The sequence below is a fragment of the Schistocerca piceifrons genome, chromosome 5 (assembly GCF_021461385.2).
Source record: "Schistocerca piceifrons isolate TAMUIC-IGC-003096 chromosome 5, iqSchPice1.1, whole genome shotgun sequence".
NCBI lineage: Eukaryota > Metazoa > Arthropoda > Insecta > Orthoptera > Acrididae > Schistocerca > Schistocerca piceifrons.
Window position 1 is genome coordinate 391,917,981 of NC_060142.1, and position 17,431 is coordinate 391,935,411.

At 41.6% G+C, this 17,431-nt stretch overlaps 1 protein-coding gene across 1 annotated transcript; it reads left to right on the forward strand.

The window, feature by feature from the left end:
* Positions 1-5,445: 5,445 nt before the first annotated feature.
* LOC124799022 (forkhead box protein D1-like) lies at positions 5,446-6,591 on the forward strand. The gene is made up of 2 exons (XM_047262559.1): positions 5,446-6,335; positions 6,423-6,591. Exons 1-2 carry the CDS (start codon positions 5,446-5,448, stop codon positions 6,589-6,591), a joined length of 1,059 nt encoding a protein of 352 aa, XP_047118515.1.
* Positions 6,592-17,431: the final 10,840 nt, after the last annotated feature.

Consider the following 17,431-nt stretch of genomic DNA (forward strand, 5'->3'; position numbering starts at 1 on the left):
TACGTTTTCCTGTGAAACTTCATTAGCGATCCGGAAGTGGTTCCACTTCTTTATCATATTTATGACAAAAATAAATCACATTTGCAAACATAGAAGAACCTAAAGTTTGATGCTACCGTTGGACGTGGAAAACTGAAGGGCCATATAAAGTATAATTGGAATAAGCGAGGAATAAATCTATTGAAATTCTTACTATAAGAGAGGGAAAGCTGGAGGGATCTATTTGAGGCTGTCTGTGATAGTGAGTACAAAGAAAAAGCGTAACAAAATTCCTTTTCGAAAGATTATGAGTGCAGTGAATCGATTCGCCATCTCTTTATATGCAGTAATCTCTCACCTTGGTGGCGACATGGGCGCCATGTCTCGTCTTTATCAACAAAGCTGCGTTACGTATTGGAAAATGTACTGTGCTCCGTCAGTTCAAAAATTTTCGGTACGAGATTAATAAAAAACAGAGGAAAGTTAAGACGGAGGTTTTAATGTTTCAGGTGTCCTACGGAGTCTCCTCGCACTTGAGTACAGCTTCATACTAGCATGTAAACTTTTCTTCTTTGAGATGCTGTTAAAGTCTCGTCTCACATTAGCTTGAATGTCGGTTGTCATAAATCTTAACGCTTCATGTGAATTTCTGCACTGTGACATTTTCTCGTAGGTTTGTATTGGTAACACTAAGTCTCTTCACCCGTGTTGATTTTTTCCAGAAAAGAACTGTCTGCATTTTGCATTTCATTCAGTCGCGGCCGGCGTCCATGCAGTTGGCGTTCGGGATTAAAGGCGTGCGGAACAAATTTTGTACAAATTTTGATCTACTTGAAAATATCCTGGAGAATATTTTGAAACCTCAATTTAGAGATATTGCTCCGCTACGGTTTGTGACACGACAACGTTGACAAAAAGCGGCCACACGTCCGCTGCTTAACCCGCCTCTTCGCAACTGACTAATCGAACGCACATCTGTTGTTCATAACCGAAGCGTGTAACACAAAATAATAGTAAGTGCCAAAAAGTTGCTTAGGAGTTACGTTAAAAGCAGGAATCGCAGGACCTCTCATTTTAAATGTTAATATGGAATACAGTGTACACTAAATAGAAGGACAATTGTAGATACTCTTATATTTAACTAGAGATCTTGCGTGTCGCATAAGTAGTTGAATTGTTGAAGTCAGAAATACTAAACATAGCAAAGTGTATATACCCTTTTACTCAAAAGTCAGCTAAGTACCATACCTAGTTTCAGTCTTAGTACCAGTACACAATCTTAAAAAGTCGAAGTACAAATCAGTCCACATTAGTATGATGCAAGTTTTCATAAAACTGTCTGAATTTTTCATCCGTATATGGTACTGATAACAAGACTTTTCTTTCTTTGCTAAGTTCTCTTTGTCCTTCAGTTCCGTTGATTGTTACATTTCTGATTTCAGAATTCTCCATTCTTTTTTTTTTTTTTTTAGAATATTAACATGTTTCCAAGTTGCCATTTCGCCGAGGGGACATTTCACTTCTGTGGCTCCGGAATTCCTTGCTAAGAAGCGTGCCATCGTTACCTCTCAGCTCTGCAACTTTTTTGTTGTTACCCAGGAATCGGTAGCAGACTGAATATTGATCAAATTTTTTTCAGTTAAGTCAACGGTCTCAAGTTTGTTAGCATGTGTAGCAGATCTTGCAATATCATGCAGGTCTTCAGGTACAAATGCCTCGCACAGTATCTTCCTCTTCTCGAAGTCCCTATCACACGCCTAGTAGCTATGGCTGCATACTCAGATCTTTTGTTCAGTGCTGTCAGAGACTCCAAGTGACACAAGATAAACAAAAAAAAAGGCCATGATCTTGTTTTTATTGAAATCAGCTGGTACTTAGCAGACTTCTGGGTAAATAGGTGAGCAACATAGCAAAGCTTCCATATGGTGATGAATGTACGTACTCAACTAACCACTGTAACACTTAGCTATGTGTTGGGTGCAATGGAAGTGTTATACAGATGAGTTGTAATACAAAAACTAATTTGTTTAAGAATGGCACATAGCATGTTTTTGGGCTACACTCTTCAATTGTTCGAGGTTACTGTGCTGACGCCGCTTGTATGCCACGAACAAAATCAGTTTCGCAACTTTTTGGGCGGGTAGTGTATATATAGTTAATGATACTCATTAAACTTTTGTGCTAGCCTACAGTAACTATATTTAATAAGCTCGTGTGGCTTAATGTCGTGACGCACTTCGACTAGTTTCGTGACTAAGCTGCCCTGGTTATGCAGGGGGGGGGGAATCTGAATCACATGTCGTTCCTGGCGCTCCTCACATCGTTAAGACGTGAAGGTTCGATTAAATGGAGCCTAAAAAATTTATATGGTCCGACCGGATTTCGATCCTCCGACCCCTCGGTTTCCAGGCATGCACATCAGTACTGCACCGCCAGGCCCAAACGGGTCTCACAGCAAAGAGGTATATTATTTATAATAAATGCGAGCTACAGCACTACAGTTTTACCGTCGAAAACACACAGTTTAATATTAATTTTACGCACTACACTTTACAACTATCGAGAAAAATTGCAATATGTTCCAAGTACTCAGTGACAAAACTAATATTGGTACACTGCGCTATCTACGAAACTAATACGATTTTAAAATTAAACATCAGCTGGGAGAGTAAAAAGATCGGTTGTACGCCGATCGATGGCCCGTGTTTGGTGCGTTTCATTGAAAACGTCTCTCATACTGGCGAAACGTTTCAACTTATATTGTTGCATTAATGCGTATGAAATACAAGATCGAAAGAAAGAGACATCCGCAAAACTTCTTTCAGCTTACAATCTTTGATTCGGAAACTTTTTTAATTCTCTAATTTTGGTCCGTCCATTGTAAGTCACTGACGTTTCTGATCCCTTCAACGACAAAAATTGAGCAACGTCGTCATCCTAAATGCAGTGTGGTTGGAACTTATTTACAGAAATGATTACGAAACATCCTTTGAGCACAGACAGTTACAGTTACGAACGCGGTATAAAGCTCATTAAACAGATTATTTCAGGATACAAAATAAAAATATATAGCCTTTAAATAATTACTTTTCCAAAATGAGGCACATTAAGCGGTCTTAGTAAGCCCATCAAATCCAATAAAAATAGCTCTCATATGAAGCCCGTATCTGTGTAGATATGATGGTGAATGAACTACGTTATAATCAACCTAAAATTGGCACTATCAAGCATAAGGGGCACTATTTGTTCCGAGTTAGGTCAGATATATATTAAGCGTTCTAGTATCTCTCTCGAAATAGTTCTTGCCCGTGAAAGAAATTTTTAGCAGATAGGTAATTTAGTTGTGACTGGTTCCGCGCTCTGAAGTTCTACTTTGTACGTATTCATCTTGAACGGCACTACATGGTGTGATGTTTTGGCTATTACGTTACTTATTGCCTTTCTATTCTTCTACAACATGCAAGCACAACCGCTTGGCTCTATTATGTTCATTTCGTAATTTCGATCGTTACGTTTTCTACTGGCTATTTCTTCTAGCCTTGAAAATGACTTGCAACCGGACTTACTAGAAATCAATTTCCAATCGCTAATAGTGGACATAACTACCTCATGAAAATGAACAGGAAATGACTTTCAGACGTACACGTTCCGATCAGGTATGTACGAATCTATCAACAGTAGACCCTTTTCGTAGCGGGTGTAGTGGACGTACCTCAGTGATCTGAAAGGGAAGAGAATATGTCCAATATGTGTTGAACAGTCCTTATAACGTATTCCGCAAGTTTAGTACCACTTCACGATTAAGACAAAATATATTTCTCGCATATTATGTCTTTCAAATATTCTGGAAGGGAATCAGATACTTTTTTACAAAGCAAAGCGGAAATGAGCGTACCCGGTCATTAAGGCGATACGTGTGGTCTCAAAAAAAATCTCTATACAACAGGAACTATACACTGTCACGGACTACATCAGAAAACATAAAATAGATTTACCATAGCTCGAGGTTTCCTCTATGGAGTAGCTCAATTATTTTTTTCCTATTTCTTTCCACTACTGAATTTTTAAATTTGTCTTTTTCTACAGTAGGCCTGTTTAAAAATAAACTAAAAATACTGTTGAAACATGGACTGATAAATACACGTTCTCATTTCACGTTGGCTCTCGTTGTATCATGCGGGGGTACTTCGTGTTGCAGCTAATGAATCGTAGCACCATCCTATCAAATATTTCAAGTAAGCTACGCATACTGTCTTAGGTTGTGGAAAACACACCAGTCACTAGATATCATACAAATGGCAGAAAATAAAATAAAGTGTCTAAAAACTACTCGGGTTAATTGTTACACTAAATTAAAAACCGCTTCCGTTTTCCATTTTTGTCTGTATTTCGATTACAGATATTTATTTCACAAGATCATGTGTTTTCTGGGATGTTCCATTTTCAAGTGTTTACTCATAACCGTGTAATTATACGCTGTAACCTTGTGTGGGTGCAAGTTACGTTGTATGTCTGTCATTTCAGTGCACAGTTGCTATCGTAATACACTCCAGGGACAACTACTAAGATTGCTAGGACAACAGTTATATATTTAAGTGTCAATAGTTCGTTGTACACACCCACAAAAGGTTTCTGCGTAATATTACGAAGATATGAGTAAGCATTTGAAAATGGCATATCGCAGCAGACAGCTGATCGAGCGAAATAAATGTCTATAATCGAAGTACAGGCATGATGAAAAACGGAATTATCTTTTTCGGCTGTACCACCGAATATGAAACAAAATTATCTTAAAATGTAGCTTAAAAGAGCAAGCAGAGGAACTATCGCGATAACAGAAAGCAGTGAACACGGCTCAAGTTACGTGTAATTAAACGTGAACAGCCGCGAGGATGGAACACTGGATGTGAACCAGTAACGTCTCTGTTTGTTGTTAATGAATAGCATTATTACCAGTTGCTGATTGAGATGTTTACTTTATTATAAAAAGTGACTTGTTTTTTCCCACAATTACGGACCCACCACGTGATTTTCGACAAAATAAAGTCACATCACGGGACTATGTGAATGTATTGGACTGGTGAATAGATGATAGGTCGTTGCGAGCCAAATTGCGGCACGACATGTAGAATTTGCGTCGAATGGACGTAGACTAAGTTAGCAAATTATCGTATCAGAGATGTAATTACATACCAGGGTTTAGAGATTAAAATATTATATGTGGCGGGCAAAATACAGCTGGTTTGCCGTCGGGCACCGACGAAGCCCCGCGAGCAAATTATTTACGTAGGGAGCGCAGGCAGCGGCGCGGCCGGCGTCGTGGCTCGCGCCCCTCCCCCAGCGGCGACCGCGGTTCGTCATTGGCCGCGCGTCGCCCAATGGCAGCAGGCCCCGCCCTGGCGGCCCGGCCATGCCGGCGTGCCGCCACTCGCGGCCCGGCCGCCGCCAGAAGCGCCTCAGCTCGCCATGCTGCTGCGGCCCGCCATGTCCGAGTCCCCGCTAGACCTGCGCGGCGTGCACCTGCAGGACTCTGACTCCGACGTCAATGTGGACTCCGACGACGACGGCGCGCCTCCGGCGGGTGGCCTGCCGCCGGAGTACCCGAGACATCTGATCGCCGCCGGCCCCGGAGCGCCTCCCGGGGTCGTCAGCGGTGGGAACACGACACCCACGCCGGCGCTCTCGCCCGGCTCCGAGGAGGCAACCGCCGTCTCCGTCTCCCCGTCGTCCAAGGGCGGCGGCAAGAAGACCTCCGGATCGAGCGGCGGCGGCAGCACGACGCAGGTGAAGCCGCCGTACTCATATATCGCGCTCATTACCATGGCAATCCTACAGTCGCCGCACAAGAAGCTCACGCTCAGCGGCATCTGCGAGTTCATCATGGCGCGCTTCCCGTACTACCGCGAGAAGTTCCCCGCCTGGCAGAACTCGATCCGCCACAACCTGTCGCTCAACGACTGCTTCATCAAGATCCCGCGCGAGCCGGGCAACCCGGGCAAGGGCAACTACTGGACGCTCGACCCGATGGCGGAGGACATGTTCGACAACGGCAGCTTCCTGCGGCGGCGCAAGCGCTACAAGAGGCAGCCGCCCGAGTTCCACCACCACCACCACCAGCACCACGCGGCGGCGGTGGCCGCGGGGCTGCTCGACGCCTACCACCGCCACCACCACCACCAGCAGCACCACCACCACCAGGCGGCGGGCGCGCCGCTGCCCTACCCGTACCTGTCGCCGCTGCCGCCGCTGCTGCCGCCGGCCGAGCTGGCGCGCCTCTCGCTGGGCCTCGGGCTGCTGCCACCCCCGGTGCCGCCCGCGCCGCCCCCGCCGGTGGCCGCCGCCGGACCGCCGCCCCCGCCGCCGCCTCCGCCGCCCCCGCCGGCGCCGACGCTGCCCTGCAAGCCGGTGCCCGTCACCAAGAGCAAAGTGGGCGCCGCCTTCAGCATCGACTCGCTGATCGGCCGGCCGCCGGCGCCCGCCCCCGAGGCCGCCGCCCCCGCGCCGCCGGACGTCCGCGCCGCCGCCCCCGGCCTGGGGCTGGGCCTGGCGCTGGGCGGTGTCACGCGCAGCCTCGACTCGGCCTTCTCGCCGCTCGCGTGGGCCGCACGGTAGGCCGCCGCCGGACTTTCCTTAGCTGTAGCGCGCCTCGCCGCGGCTCCTCCCTAGTCTTCTGTGTTCGGCTCTCGCCAGCCAAAAGGACAGACACTCTCCCTCTCCCACCACCGCGTACTCTCCTACTGCATCATTCCTCTTCGACACTGCACAATTCTGTCAATACTCCCCTCTCTGAGAGGACAATTACAACCAAACTTCAGTTTACTTAATCATTTTTAATCGAGATGTCTATAAATGAAAAAAGAGACTCCTACTTCTGTGCGCACATACGTAACATTGCGCGCCAAATTTATTCAGTGCTTCTCGAGGAGCACAAATCTCACGACGCTGCATTGTCGGCTGTGCGCCGTAAGATATCCCGGCACCTAACGTCAGCGGCGCAACCCTACAGTACCTGTTCATTTGCCAGCTGCACGGATAAACTAGTCATTGCTACAGCCAGTTCCATTTATGCTTTTAACTCGTGTAGCACAAAAATATCCGGAATTTCTTACTTTTGCGCAGCCGACAATTCAGCTGATTAATCTGCATGTCAATAAGTCAGCGTTTCCCAACTGTTGCGATGTTTATCTTTAACGTAACGAACCACTCTTGACTTGCTAAATACTTTAAATCAAAAATGGTAATTTTAACGAGTGCATAACATTTCATTTGCCACACACGGTGACTGATAGACATAGGACCGACATTCTACCAGTAAAAGTCTACCGACTGTATTCCGGTTTTTAAATTTTTATTTTCGATACGTATTTGGGTTTTCAACATCCATACAAGGTTTTCTGTTTTTAAATCCTGAAACAGTTGCACCATTTGAACATGTCAAGCCTCGTGTGAATGTTGAAGACCGTGGAGATGAAGATACCGCTCCCAAATAAGTACAAGATTCAAAAATCTAAAAACCTTGACGAACTTTTATTCGTAAGCTATAACATTGTTATTGCTAACGTAGCTCTCGAATGCCTGTGTTGCACTCTTAAAAATTTGCTGTCCCACACGCGTTGTATTGATTTTTGTTGTTTTATTTGTTTGCTTCCTTCAATTAGTATTAAAATTCGACTTCCATTCGTGTACAGTGTGTACTTTTGGGAAGCGCTGTACTAAATCTCATTTCGATGCAGATTTTATTTAAATTGTGCATTTAAAATTAAGAGGACACACATGATTATTACTCACGGAAGTGACAGAAGATATTTTCTGTGCGAAACGCGTAGAAACTGTTGTCTCGTCTGTGTCTACGGCGTCGGACGATAAACTACAAAATCGAGTATATTTCTCTGGTGAATATACTGTGATAAAGAGAAGTAAGGAAATATGAAAATATTTTGTAATATATAACGGTGTTCGTCTTCCTTGACCTGTCGTCATTGGTAATTCTCGTACATGTCTATTTATGCTCCTAAATCACAGCAGCTGATTGCTTTGATAGTTGCTAATATCTACAATATGAAGTTGTGCTTGTATGTCTTACATTTCTAAGCGTTGCTGTGCCACATATTGACCAACATTTCTATCATATTTTGTGTGCTTAAGCTCCTTACCCAGCAGTTTGAAGTTTATCGTAATGCATGATCTGATTAAATGGTGGAGTCATAACACGAAGTTTACAGTTTACTTTAGCTTGTAATCACATTTGCAATCAGAGAGAGATCATTCAGACAAAACAAATATTTGCAAAAAAATTGTAGCCCGGTCGACCGTTTGTCATATGTCTCTTTAGCAGGCAGTTTCTTCACAAGCAGCCTCTCCTCAAAGTTTCTTGAACATATCATTCATGTAAAATAAATTTGTAACTGTTAAATGGTGTATGTTCAGTATAGTTTAATAGCAATTTGCATTTCTTCGCTAGTTCCACGTCTAAGTGACGTGTAGCATTTGAAATTTTTTTCGTGGCGTACTGAAATGACATGTCCCTCATCCGACGTGAATCTACATTACCTGGTATTTAGATTCATTTCCATTGTTAATACTACAATGCCCGGGCCATTCGGTAATTTGCACTTGGCCAGTCCTTTTAAAGGAATTCACCGAACGCTTACAAGAAAAAGCATGTTTTAAAACGTCCTCCGAATACAGTGAAAAAACAATTTATGAAGCGCAGAAATGTCAACAGTTCTGTTAACTCCATGTACTGTCACTCCCGTACCTCACGAAGCAATCATTTTCACCCGTATCAGTTGTCGCGTTACGAATGATACTGGTTACGGTCCAAGACGATACACCCTAGCACATGACAAAATATTTACATATTTCCAGCACTCTTAACAGGCAGCGACAAGACTGTACAATTCTCTGTACAGGCACAAACTATGCCAAAAGGACTTGTGTATACGAACGCACCGTTCTGTGTGCCAAACGTGTAGTTATCAGTGAGTAGCCAGACGACATTCGGTGTACACTGCTCAGTATTATGTGTATATTGTAAAGACTGCTGTTTGCGTACAATATATTAAATATATAAATATATATATAGTTGTCAAGTTTATTATTATGTTAATATATCAGTATACATAGAAATATTTATTTATGTTGTTCATCCTTTTTCGCCTTGTAACATAATTCCTGTAAGTCCTGATTTTGTTAGTAAACATTTCTTATTCGAAACATAAAAAAGGGTTTCGCCTTGTTATTTCTGCAACCGGCCCACAGTCCACTTCATCTTTTATTTACAGCTTGTTTTCTAACAAATGCATCTTCACCAGAGTTACAGAAGCTGCCTGCCCAATCAACGTTCCTGAATCACTAAAAACAGAGCTTTGATGTTTTCTGTCCTCAGGCAAATCACCTTATCTCCCGTCAATGTGCAGTATTTTACAAGAAAAGTTCCGACATTTTTGCATAGCAGGAAAATGTTCTGTGTAATAACTAAAAATCAGTGCTGCCTATGAATTTGAGATATGTTTGTCAGTGTCACGATAAACTACAAAACAGCTGCTTACTTAGTTTAAAATTTGCATTGACAAAACTACCATCAGTACGTTGCTGATTTCAGAACACGAAAGTCTTTCTACAAATTGCTAGTACTGAAACATTAGTCACACCTACCTTACGGAATACGTTTGAGTAACTCGAGCAAGTACACATCTGATTAGTGATTAAAAGGAAGGTCAGCGTTGGCCGTAATATTGATGTTTTATTGATGGCAAAATCGATTTTCAATCACATAGTGATCATCTTCAGTGCTGTGGTGTACAAATTAAACTCATTGGCACTGGTATCAAGTTATTAGCAGTAACCAAAGCTGAGAAACGATCACAATTATTCCACAGCGTGATTTTTTTTTATTATTATACAAACAAGAATGTACTGAAATATTAAACGTAACCCAGAGAATGCCTACAACTTCTCCTTCGCAATTCAAGTATCGTAATCAGTTCACAAAGTCCGAATGTCGTCGTTTATTAGAAGACATCCAACGCCACAGTGCCACATTCATTTAACGATATTCTACTCTCTAAGCGTTATACTGGATGTTTAACGGACTCACTTTTTATTTTTCTCGGCAATTATTGTTACTCACCAGCCGTATGGATGTAGGATTTAGACACATCTAAATCCTACATCCATACGGCTAATATAACCAAAACAATTTGCAGACCGTCACGGTGAATACTTGACCGAAACGTCGAGACTTTTTTAACTTGCATGGCTCATACTTCCACTGTATCATGATAAATTTCCTTCGTTCCGGAAAACATCTTAGTAGTTCTAATTTTGTGATGACAGATAAAAATGAATTACTGTGTGGAAGTACGTATTCTACAAAAGCCTTTAACACTTAAACAGTCACGTCACTTTTTCAGAAGACAATGATCATGTATGTTCATCACTACCCACAAATCTCTTTCTCCACGAAAATTGTCTTTTTCTTTTTTTCAGCGATACACAATGCGCCTCAGTAGACTAATCACAGTGAGATCCACTTTATTTCTAAACACATATGTGAATAACACTGAGTTTGTTCGTCGTCTTGTTTACATTTTGCGTGTCCAATATTCTTCTAAAGGACGTAGGTACTTGAAAACATTCTTCCATCTATCTTAAAGGAATTTGTCTCAGTCTAGTAGCGATTATCGTTTTTCCAGCATTTCAACTAAACTATAGCCAGAAACTAAAATTTTAGCTACATATATTATTCTAAACAAGATTTGTTTATGTTATTTTATATTTCAGTTACTCATCGTCAAGAAAAGCTTCGTGATAGCGATTACGACAAAATGAATTAAAAATTCATTTTTACTATCACGTAAAGATGATTCAAGAAACTATTCGTTGAGTGTGCGCAAAGTGTTTATCCGGCCACTATTGAACGTACAGAATAAGGAAAGGCAGAAGAAAATTCGGGATATATGAATAGTTGGTAGGTCTGTGGGTATTGAGTTTACATGAACTGATTTTCACTTCGGTTAGATGAGCGCAGTATTTGGTTTTCTTTCTTTTTTCTGTTTCTTTCAAACTGTAGATCAGTTGCACATCTATTCACGTTTTGTCTTCGAAAATCCGAGTAAAAAGAAACTTTCAAGGTTCTTCGTACGTGAAGATGATGTAACATACTCATGGGCCTGGTCAGATGGATATGTAATTTAAATCAAGCACTGAAAGAGAAACAAGTCGAATTCACATTTTGTTTTCGAGTATCCGAGTAAAAGGAAACTTTCAAAGTTGTTTGTACCGTGAAGATGATGCAGTACACTAATAGGTTTGGTCAGACGGAAAAGAACTTTAAATAAAGCATTGAAAGGGAAAAAGTCGAACCGTAGAGTTCCTTCTCTGGATCTTTTGCTTCTAAATTAATTTATAGAAATAACTGTCGGCCGAAGTTACAGCTCTCGGCCAATCGCTATTAAGTTCGCGCCCGAAAAGGGTTAGTCGCGTTTTTATTACTACCTTCTGCCCACTACGTCGTTCTCAGATTGACATGTGAAGTGGTGGTTAACCAAATTGTTCTGCTCTCTCGCTTCCTTTTAGCCAAATGTGTGTTCTTTTACACAGGAGATGGACCATTCATCGGACAATGTACAAATATTTCCGTTTTAAAGTTAGCTATTTTATTTAAGCAGGAGCTTTTCATTTTTCAGATACTTTTATTTTCATCCATAAAGATCCAGTACCTCTTTTCTCTTTAGAAACCTCACGAACTTTGTTCATAAGGCATGCTACAGGTGCTTCCAAGTCCACATGTAGCAGTACAGGGGTGACTATTTTTAATTTTTCCTCGGTGGATTGGTTCTCGATAAGAGAATAGGAAATTTAGTTCGATAAATAAACATCAGTACCGACAATTGATGCGCCCAAAACCTAGCAGGCCGTAAGGCTTGCAGCAGGCTGCGAACAACAATATCTTTTTCTTTTTCATTACAATGTTTATTGCAGAAACTAAATCATTCTGTGCAATGTAATAAACAGTAATTAGCTGTCATATCGCAGCGAATGCTGTTTTCAACATGTCTAATCAGCTCTTACAGGAAAGCGAAAATTATGTTGGCATAGTGTCAGCTCTTAACACGACATTTCATATTGTTGCTAGATTTCCGGTTTCAAAGAGAGACACGAAAGAGCAACATTTAATTTATACAGTTCTTTTCCGACTGTTTTGATGCTCTCATCTAGATATTCCTATCCTGTACTTCTCACCTCAAAACATTTACTACATCCAACTTTCACGCTGTCTGTATCTTCCCACACAATTATTTTCTACTTTACTGCTCCTCTTGACACTTATTTTTCCTGGACGTCCTAACACGTGTGAATATGGCCAGTCGTCTGCTACAGTTTCACATAACATTTTTTTCTGCGGTTTTTCATTTTAGTACCTACTTGTTTAGTACCTTATCACTGGATTTAATATTTGACACCAATCCATAGATTGGTATTTCAAATGCTTCCAATTTCTTCTTGGCTGATATTCCCACTTCCGTGTGTCACTTTCATGCAACAGTTTCTACTGCTCAATACCCCCTTTGCCTTAGCTTTATTTGTCCTTAGCGGTATTCTGTACAAACTAACTGCTCATTCGACTACAACGATCTTTTCCTATGCTTTCAGCCAGAAGAGCTTGTGCTTCGTGAAGTCTGTTATTGGTATACAGCAGCCTGCTATAATTTTCTTTGATGTTCATGAATGTTTCTTTGACTGGGAAGTTAAACAAGAGTGGCGATAAGCCACAACTCTGCTTTATCCCCTTCTTAACACAAAATTCCTTGGACTCACGCTTTCATTGCCCTTACTTGGTTCTTGTAATTGCAAATCACTCTGTATCTCTGTAATTCATTGACACTTGTCTGAGAATTTCGAGCGCTTTAGTCAATTTCACACTATAAATTGATTTTTACACTTGAATGAATCTTACAACCGCATTCAGATTTTTCCACAGGCTTTTCTTCCATCACTAATCGCACGCCGAGAATTGCTTCTATGGTACCTTCAGTGTTGCTGAAGCCAAATCGACCTTTTTCAGTACCTCTTCAATTTTTCTTTCTGCGTTCTGCGTATTATTATAATCAGCGTATTACCAGCGTGAGAAGTCAGATGTATCTTTCTATCTTTTTCGTATCCAGCCGCTGTCTTCGATAACGTGATAAACTGAAAATTATGTTCTGGAGATTCAACGGTAAGTCTTTTTTCATTTTGATGCCGTATGTCACGTTAGTGTAATGAGTTACTAGGAAATCTGACACCATGTTCAACAGGAGGCGAGTATTTGACTGTGGGTAACTCTTGCACAAGGTCCAGTAAATTACACTCGGAGCTATCTGTTTGTATCCTGAGGCATTTCACAGTTTTGAGCTCGCAAAAAACGAAGGCCTTGGAATTAACACTGCTTCGGTAAAGACTGACTGAGAAATGAATTTTCTCTTCATTCACGGAAAATTAGGTACTATTTGTAGTAGGTACACAAAAGTTCATGCGCACATCAGCACCAGGCAAACACCTGAGCGAAGATCACACATTAAAAACATTCTTAAAAATTTTCCGTCCTTCAAGAAACTGCGAAATTTAAGTCACCACTGGAACTACAGTTTTAGTAGCCAGTTTGTTAACTCTGTAGAGTATGCCAGCACGGACCGAAAAATATTTTCCCAAGGACTGACGTTTTCTTGCGTAAGACAAACCCAGTTCGCCGCCAAGAGCTGTATGAGTTTCACTAGGAGCTGCCTAGCAATCATTGTTCGCCAATTATTCAGGAAATATGCCTACGGTATCGTATTACATTAGACCTTAATTTAGTATGCATCCGACATATCCGAAAACTGCAACTATTGCTTTAATAAACTATACACGGATAGAAGAGATGTGAAGTTTACTTTGTTACCGAACTATATAAATTTGTATTTTGAATGGTATGCGCTGTTTCCGTACCTGAATCAAAAACCAGAGACCTGCAGTTAGACACTCTCTCCATAACTTAAAACTACTTCAGCACGCAATTATGTGACATCTGCTTATATTATTGAAGCAGAAGGAGAGACGGAAGGAAGATTAGAATTAAATGTTCCGTCGACAATGAGGTCTTTGGAGACGGAGCACAAGCTCGAATTATTTCAAAGATGGGGAAGGAAATCGGCCGTGTCCTTTCAAAGCAATTATCCCGGCGTTTGTCTGGAGTGATTTAGGGAAATCACGAAAAACCTAAATCTGGATGGCCGGACGCGGATGTGAAACGTCGTCCTTCCGAATGCAAGTCCAGTATGTAAAACACTGTACCGCCTCGCCCGGTTCTTGAAGGGGATACTGTTCTAGTGATGCTACTACAGTTCTGTAACGTTCAGATTCATGTTCCTGTGACGTCAAATTCCGTAGACATTTCTTTCAGTGTCACTTAATTCAGAATCGGACAGGGTGTTCTCCGTTAAGTGCCTGACTTTCTAGCCCTGCTGTAGTCATGCAATTTATTCTCTTACTTTGAAACACTATGCAGTAGACAGCAGAAATGATTTTCTCACTTGAATCAGAAATCCTTAGAGCAAAAATTAGAAAAGTGGCGCACGATACCTACTAGAGACACATATAAAATTGTCTCGAAAGGTATCCCATGTTATGTTCTGTCTTTCTTGTTTCTAACGGTGTACCATACGATGTAGTAAAAGCGCTGTTAAAACCATACCCCCTACCCCACCCATTCCCCTCACACCACAGATGACACTATTTTGTTACTTTGGCATTTACGTGCTCGATCAATTTTTGCAGTTTAAATATAATTATGCAAACTAAATGCACACTTTCTAATGGCCTAACACCCTCTAGTTTTTATCGCATCGGCAACTACGTCATTAGGCACATAGTTCAAGCTCGGACAGTACAGCCGCGCGGGGTAGCCGCGCGGTCGCGGGCGCCTTGTCATGGCCTTCGCGGCTCTCCCCGTCGGAGGTTCGAGTCCTGTGGGTGTGGGTGTTGTCCTTAGTGTAAGTTAGTTTAAGTTAGATTAGGTAGTGGGTAAGCTTAGCGACCGATGACCTCAGTAGTTTGGTCCCATAATACCTTACCACAAATTTCCAAAATTTTCTGACAGTACAAGAATGAGGTAGAACATCGATCGTGTTATTTTCAAAGGAGTCAACTGGTTTAGCTGGGCTCATTTCACACCTCCCTAATGCGAGTCCAATGCCTAAGCACTCGGTATCATATAAGTGGAGTTTTTGTCTAAACGCCAGTGTAAGATAGAAATTACGTAATGGAATGGTTACCTCGTTTGCATTTCATTTTTCCACATCACATTTTTCTGACACTGCGTCGTCAGATTGTAGAAGGCATAAATAATCAATTCACTAGATATTATCAAATTTTCCACGATGTAGTATCCTGTAATAGCGCCAATAACCTATTTCAGCTAGCACTCGTATCTGTGACTTTGAAGCACAAAATTGATAAGACGTCTTTCATACACTATTTCTCTATTCTACAATCTGATATCGACCGGCTTCCAAAACGGAGTTCGCTATATCAGTTTATGTGTTAAAATAAACAGTGATTGACACGGTTCTTTCACTGTGTAAGTCACATTGATCACTGATTTCTAACAGATACCAGTACTTTCTGCCTTTAATAATCAAATATGGTCGGAGGTTAATATCCCTACTTAATTTCTACCCTGTAAACAACTTTGCGAAATGAGATTTCGGAGAGCTGTTTCCAACTTGGGGGATTTATATACATGGGACCGCTTTTAAGCGAACACCCAGCGATACCGAATAATTATTTTGGATGACTTTCTTCTTCATCTACGAGAACGTATTTTAAAAGTGAAGTTTGTCCTTATGACACACGAAAAATTTTGAAATGAGAAGTGCTGTCGTATGAGGCGCGTCACCGCCTTTTAATGTACAGTTCTTGCAAGAAATGTTGATTAAAAGGACAAACAATATTACGACATAGATCGCTTACCGTTGTCGTAAGATTATTATGTGCAGTTCTTGCCAGAGCAGTAGTGAAATCTTTCACATCATTTAGCTACTTAAAAATGAAGTATAAGACTGTAGAACCAAAAGACGTCGGCTCGAATATGTACCGATTTTTGAGAAGTGCAGTGGTAGGGTGCCCCCTAACTTATGACAAGATAAAGGAAAAAAGAAATTTTGGTCAGACAGAAGAATAACCGTTAAATCCACTGAAGATGCTGTTGATGTAAAAGGCAGAACGCGTATGAAACGTAAATATGTTAGATTGCAGTGCGAAAAAGTAATCTGAATTTATGAAACAAAAATCTATGTACGATTTGTGATGTAAGTTTTCTGTCAATACTACCATCCGATAACGAACCGACAGTCGGAAGCTTGCTGCTGGCGGAGTAAACGATTTAGAGACAATAAAAAAAGAACTGGGAGCTCTTTATACTCGATCTGTACTCCAGCTTACTTTCATTTCCCCCTCAGGTTTTATTGTTGATAGAATTGTTTGGGCGCACTTCGAGCTCTTCCATTCCTCATAAATATTTTCGATCCACGTAGCTAGGAGCGAGACCTCGAAGAACTTGGTTTGTTTCTATAGCTGAGATTACCTGCTTGTGTCCACCATTGCGTGAGACTTTCCCACTTGCCTATCGTACAATTGACTTGAAGGTCGGTACAGAGCTATCTACATCTTCATCAACATCTACACTGAGCAAGTCACCTGACTGTGTGTGGCGGAGTGTGCTTCTCTATCTGATCCCCCTTCCCTGTTCCATTGGCGAAGTCGTGTGGGAAGAATGATTGAAAACCTCAGTTTAGTTCTAATTTCTCGAAATTTCTCCATGTGTCATTCCGCGAGACGCACGTGGGAGGAAGTAATATGTTGTCCGATTCTTCACAGAACTTACGCTCTCGGAATCTGAGTAATAAACGTCTCTGTGATACACATCGCCTTCCTCGTAGTGTGTACAATTGGAATGTGTCGTGCATCTCCGTAAAACCCACGCACCGATGAAACGATCCTGAGAGGAAACGCGGCGTCCTGCGTTGGATCTTGTCTATCTCTTCTATTACTCCAAACTGGTAAAGGTACTATACTCAAGAATCGATCGAACAAAGGTTTTGTAAGCCACTTCCTTCGTGGATGAATTACATTTCCTTAAGAAAAATGGCTCTGAGCACTATGGGATTTAACATCTGAGGTCATCAGTCCCCTAGAACTTAGAACTACTTAAACCTAGCTAACCTAAGGACATCACACACATCCATGCCCGAGGCAGGATTCGAACCTGCGACCGTAGCGGTCACGTGGTTCCAGGCTGAAGCGCCTAGAACCGCTCACATTTCCTTAAGATTCTTCCTTTGTATCTCCTTCTGCAATGTATGTTTTCAACTATATCCTTTTAAATGGTCATTCCACTTACGGTCGCTCCGGAAGGTTAGTCTTAGAAATT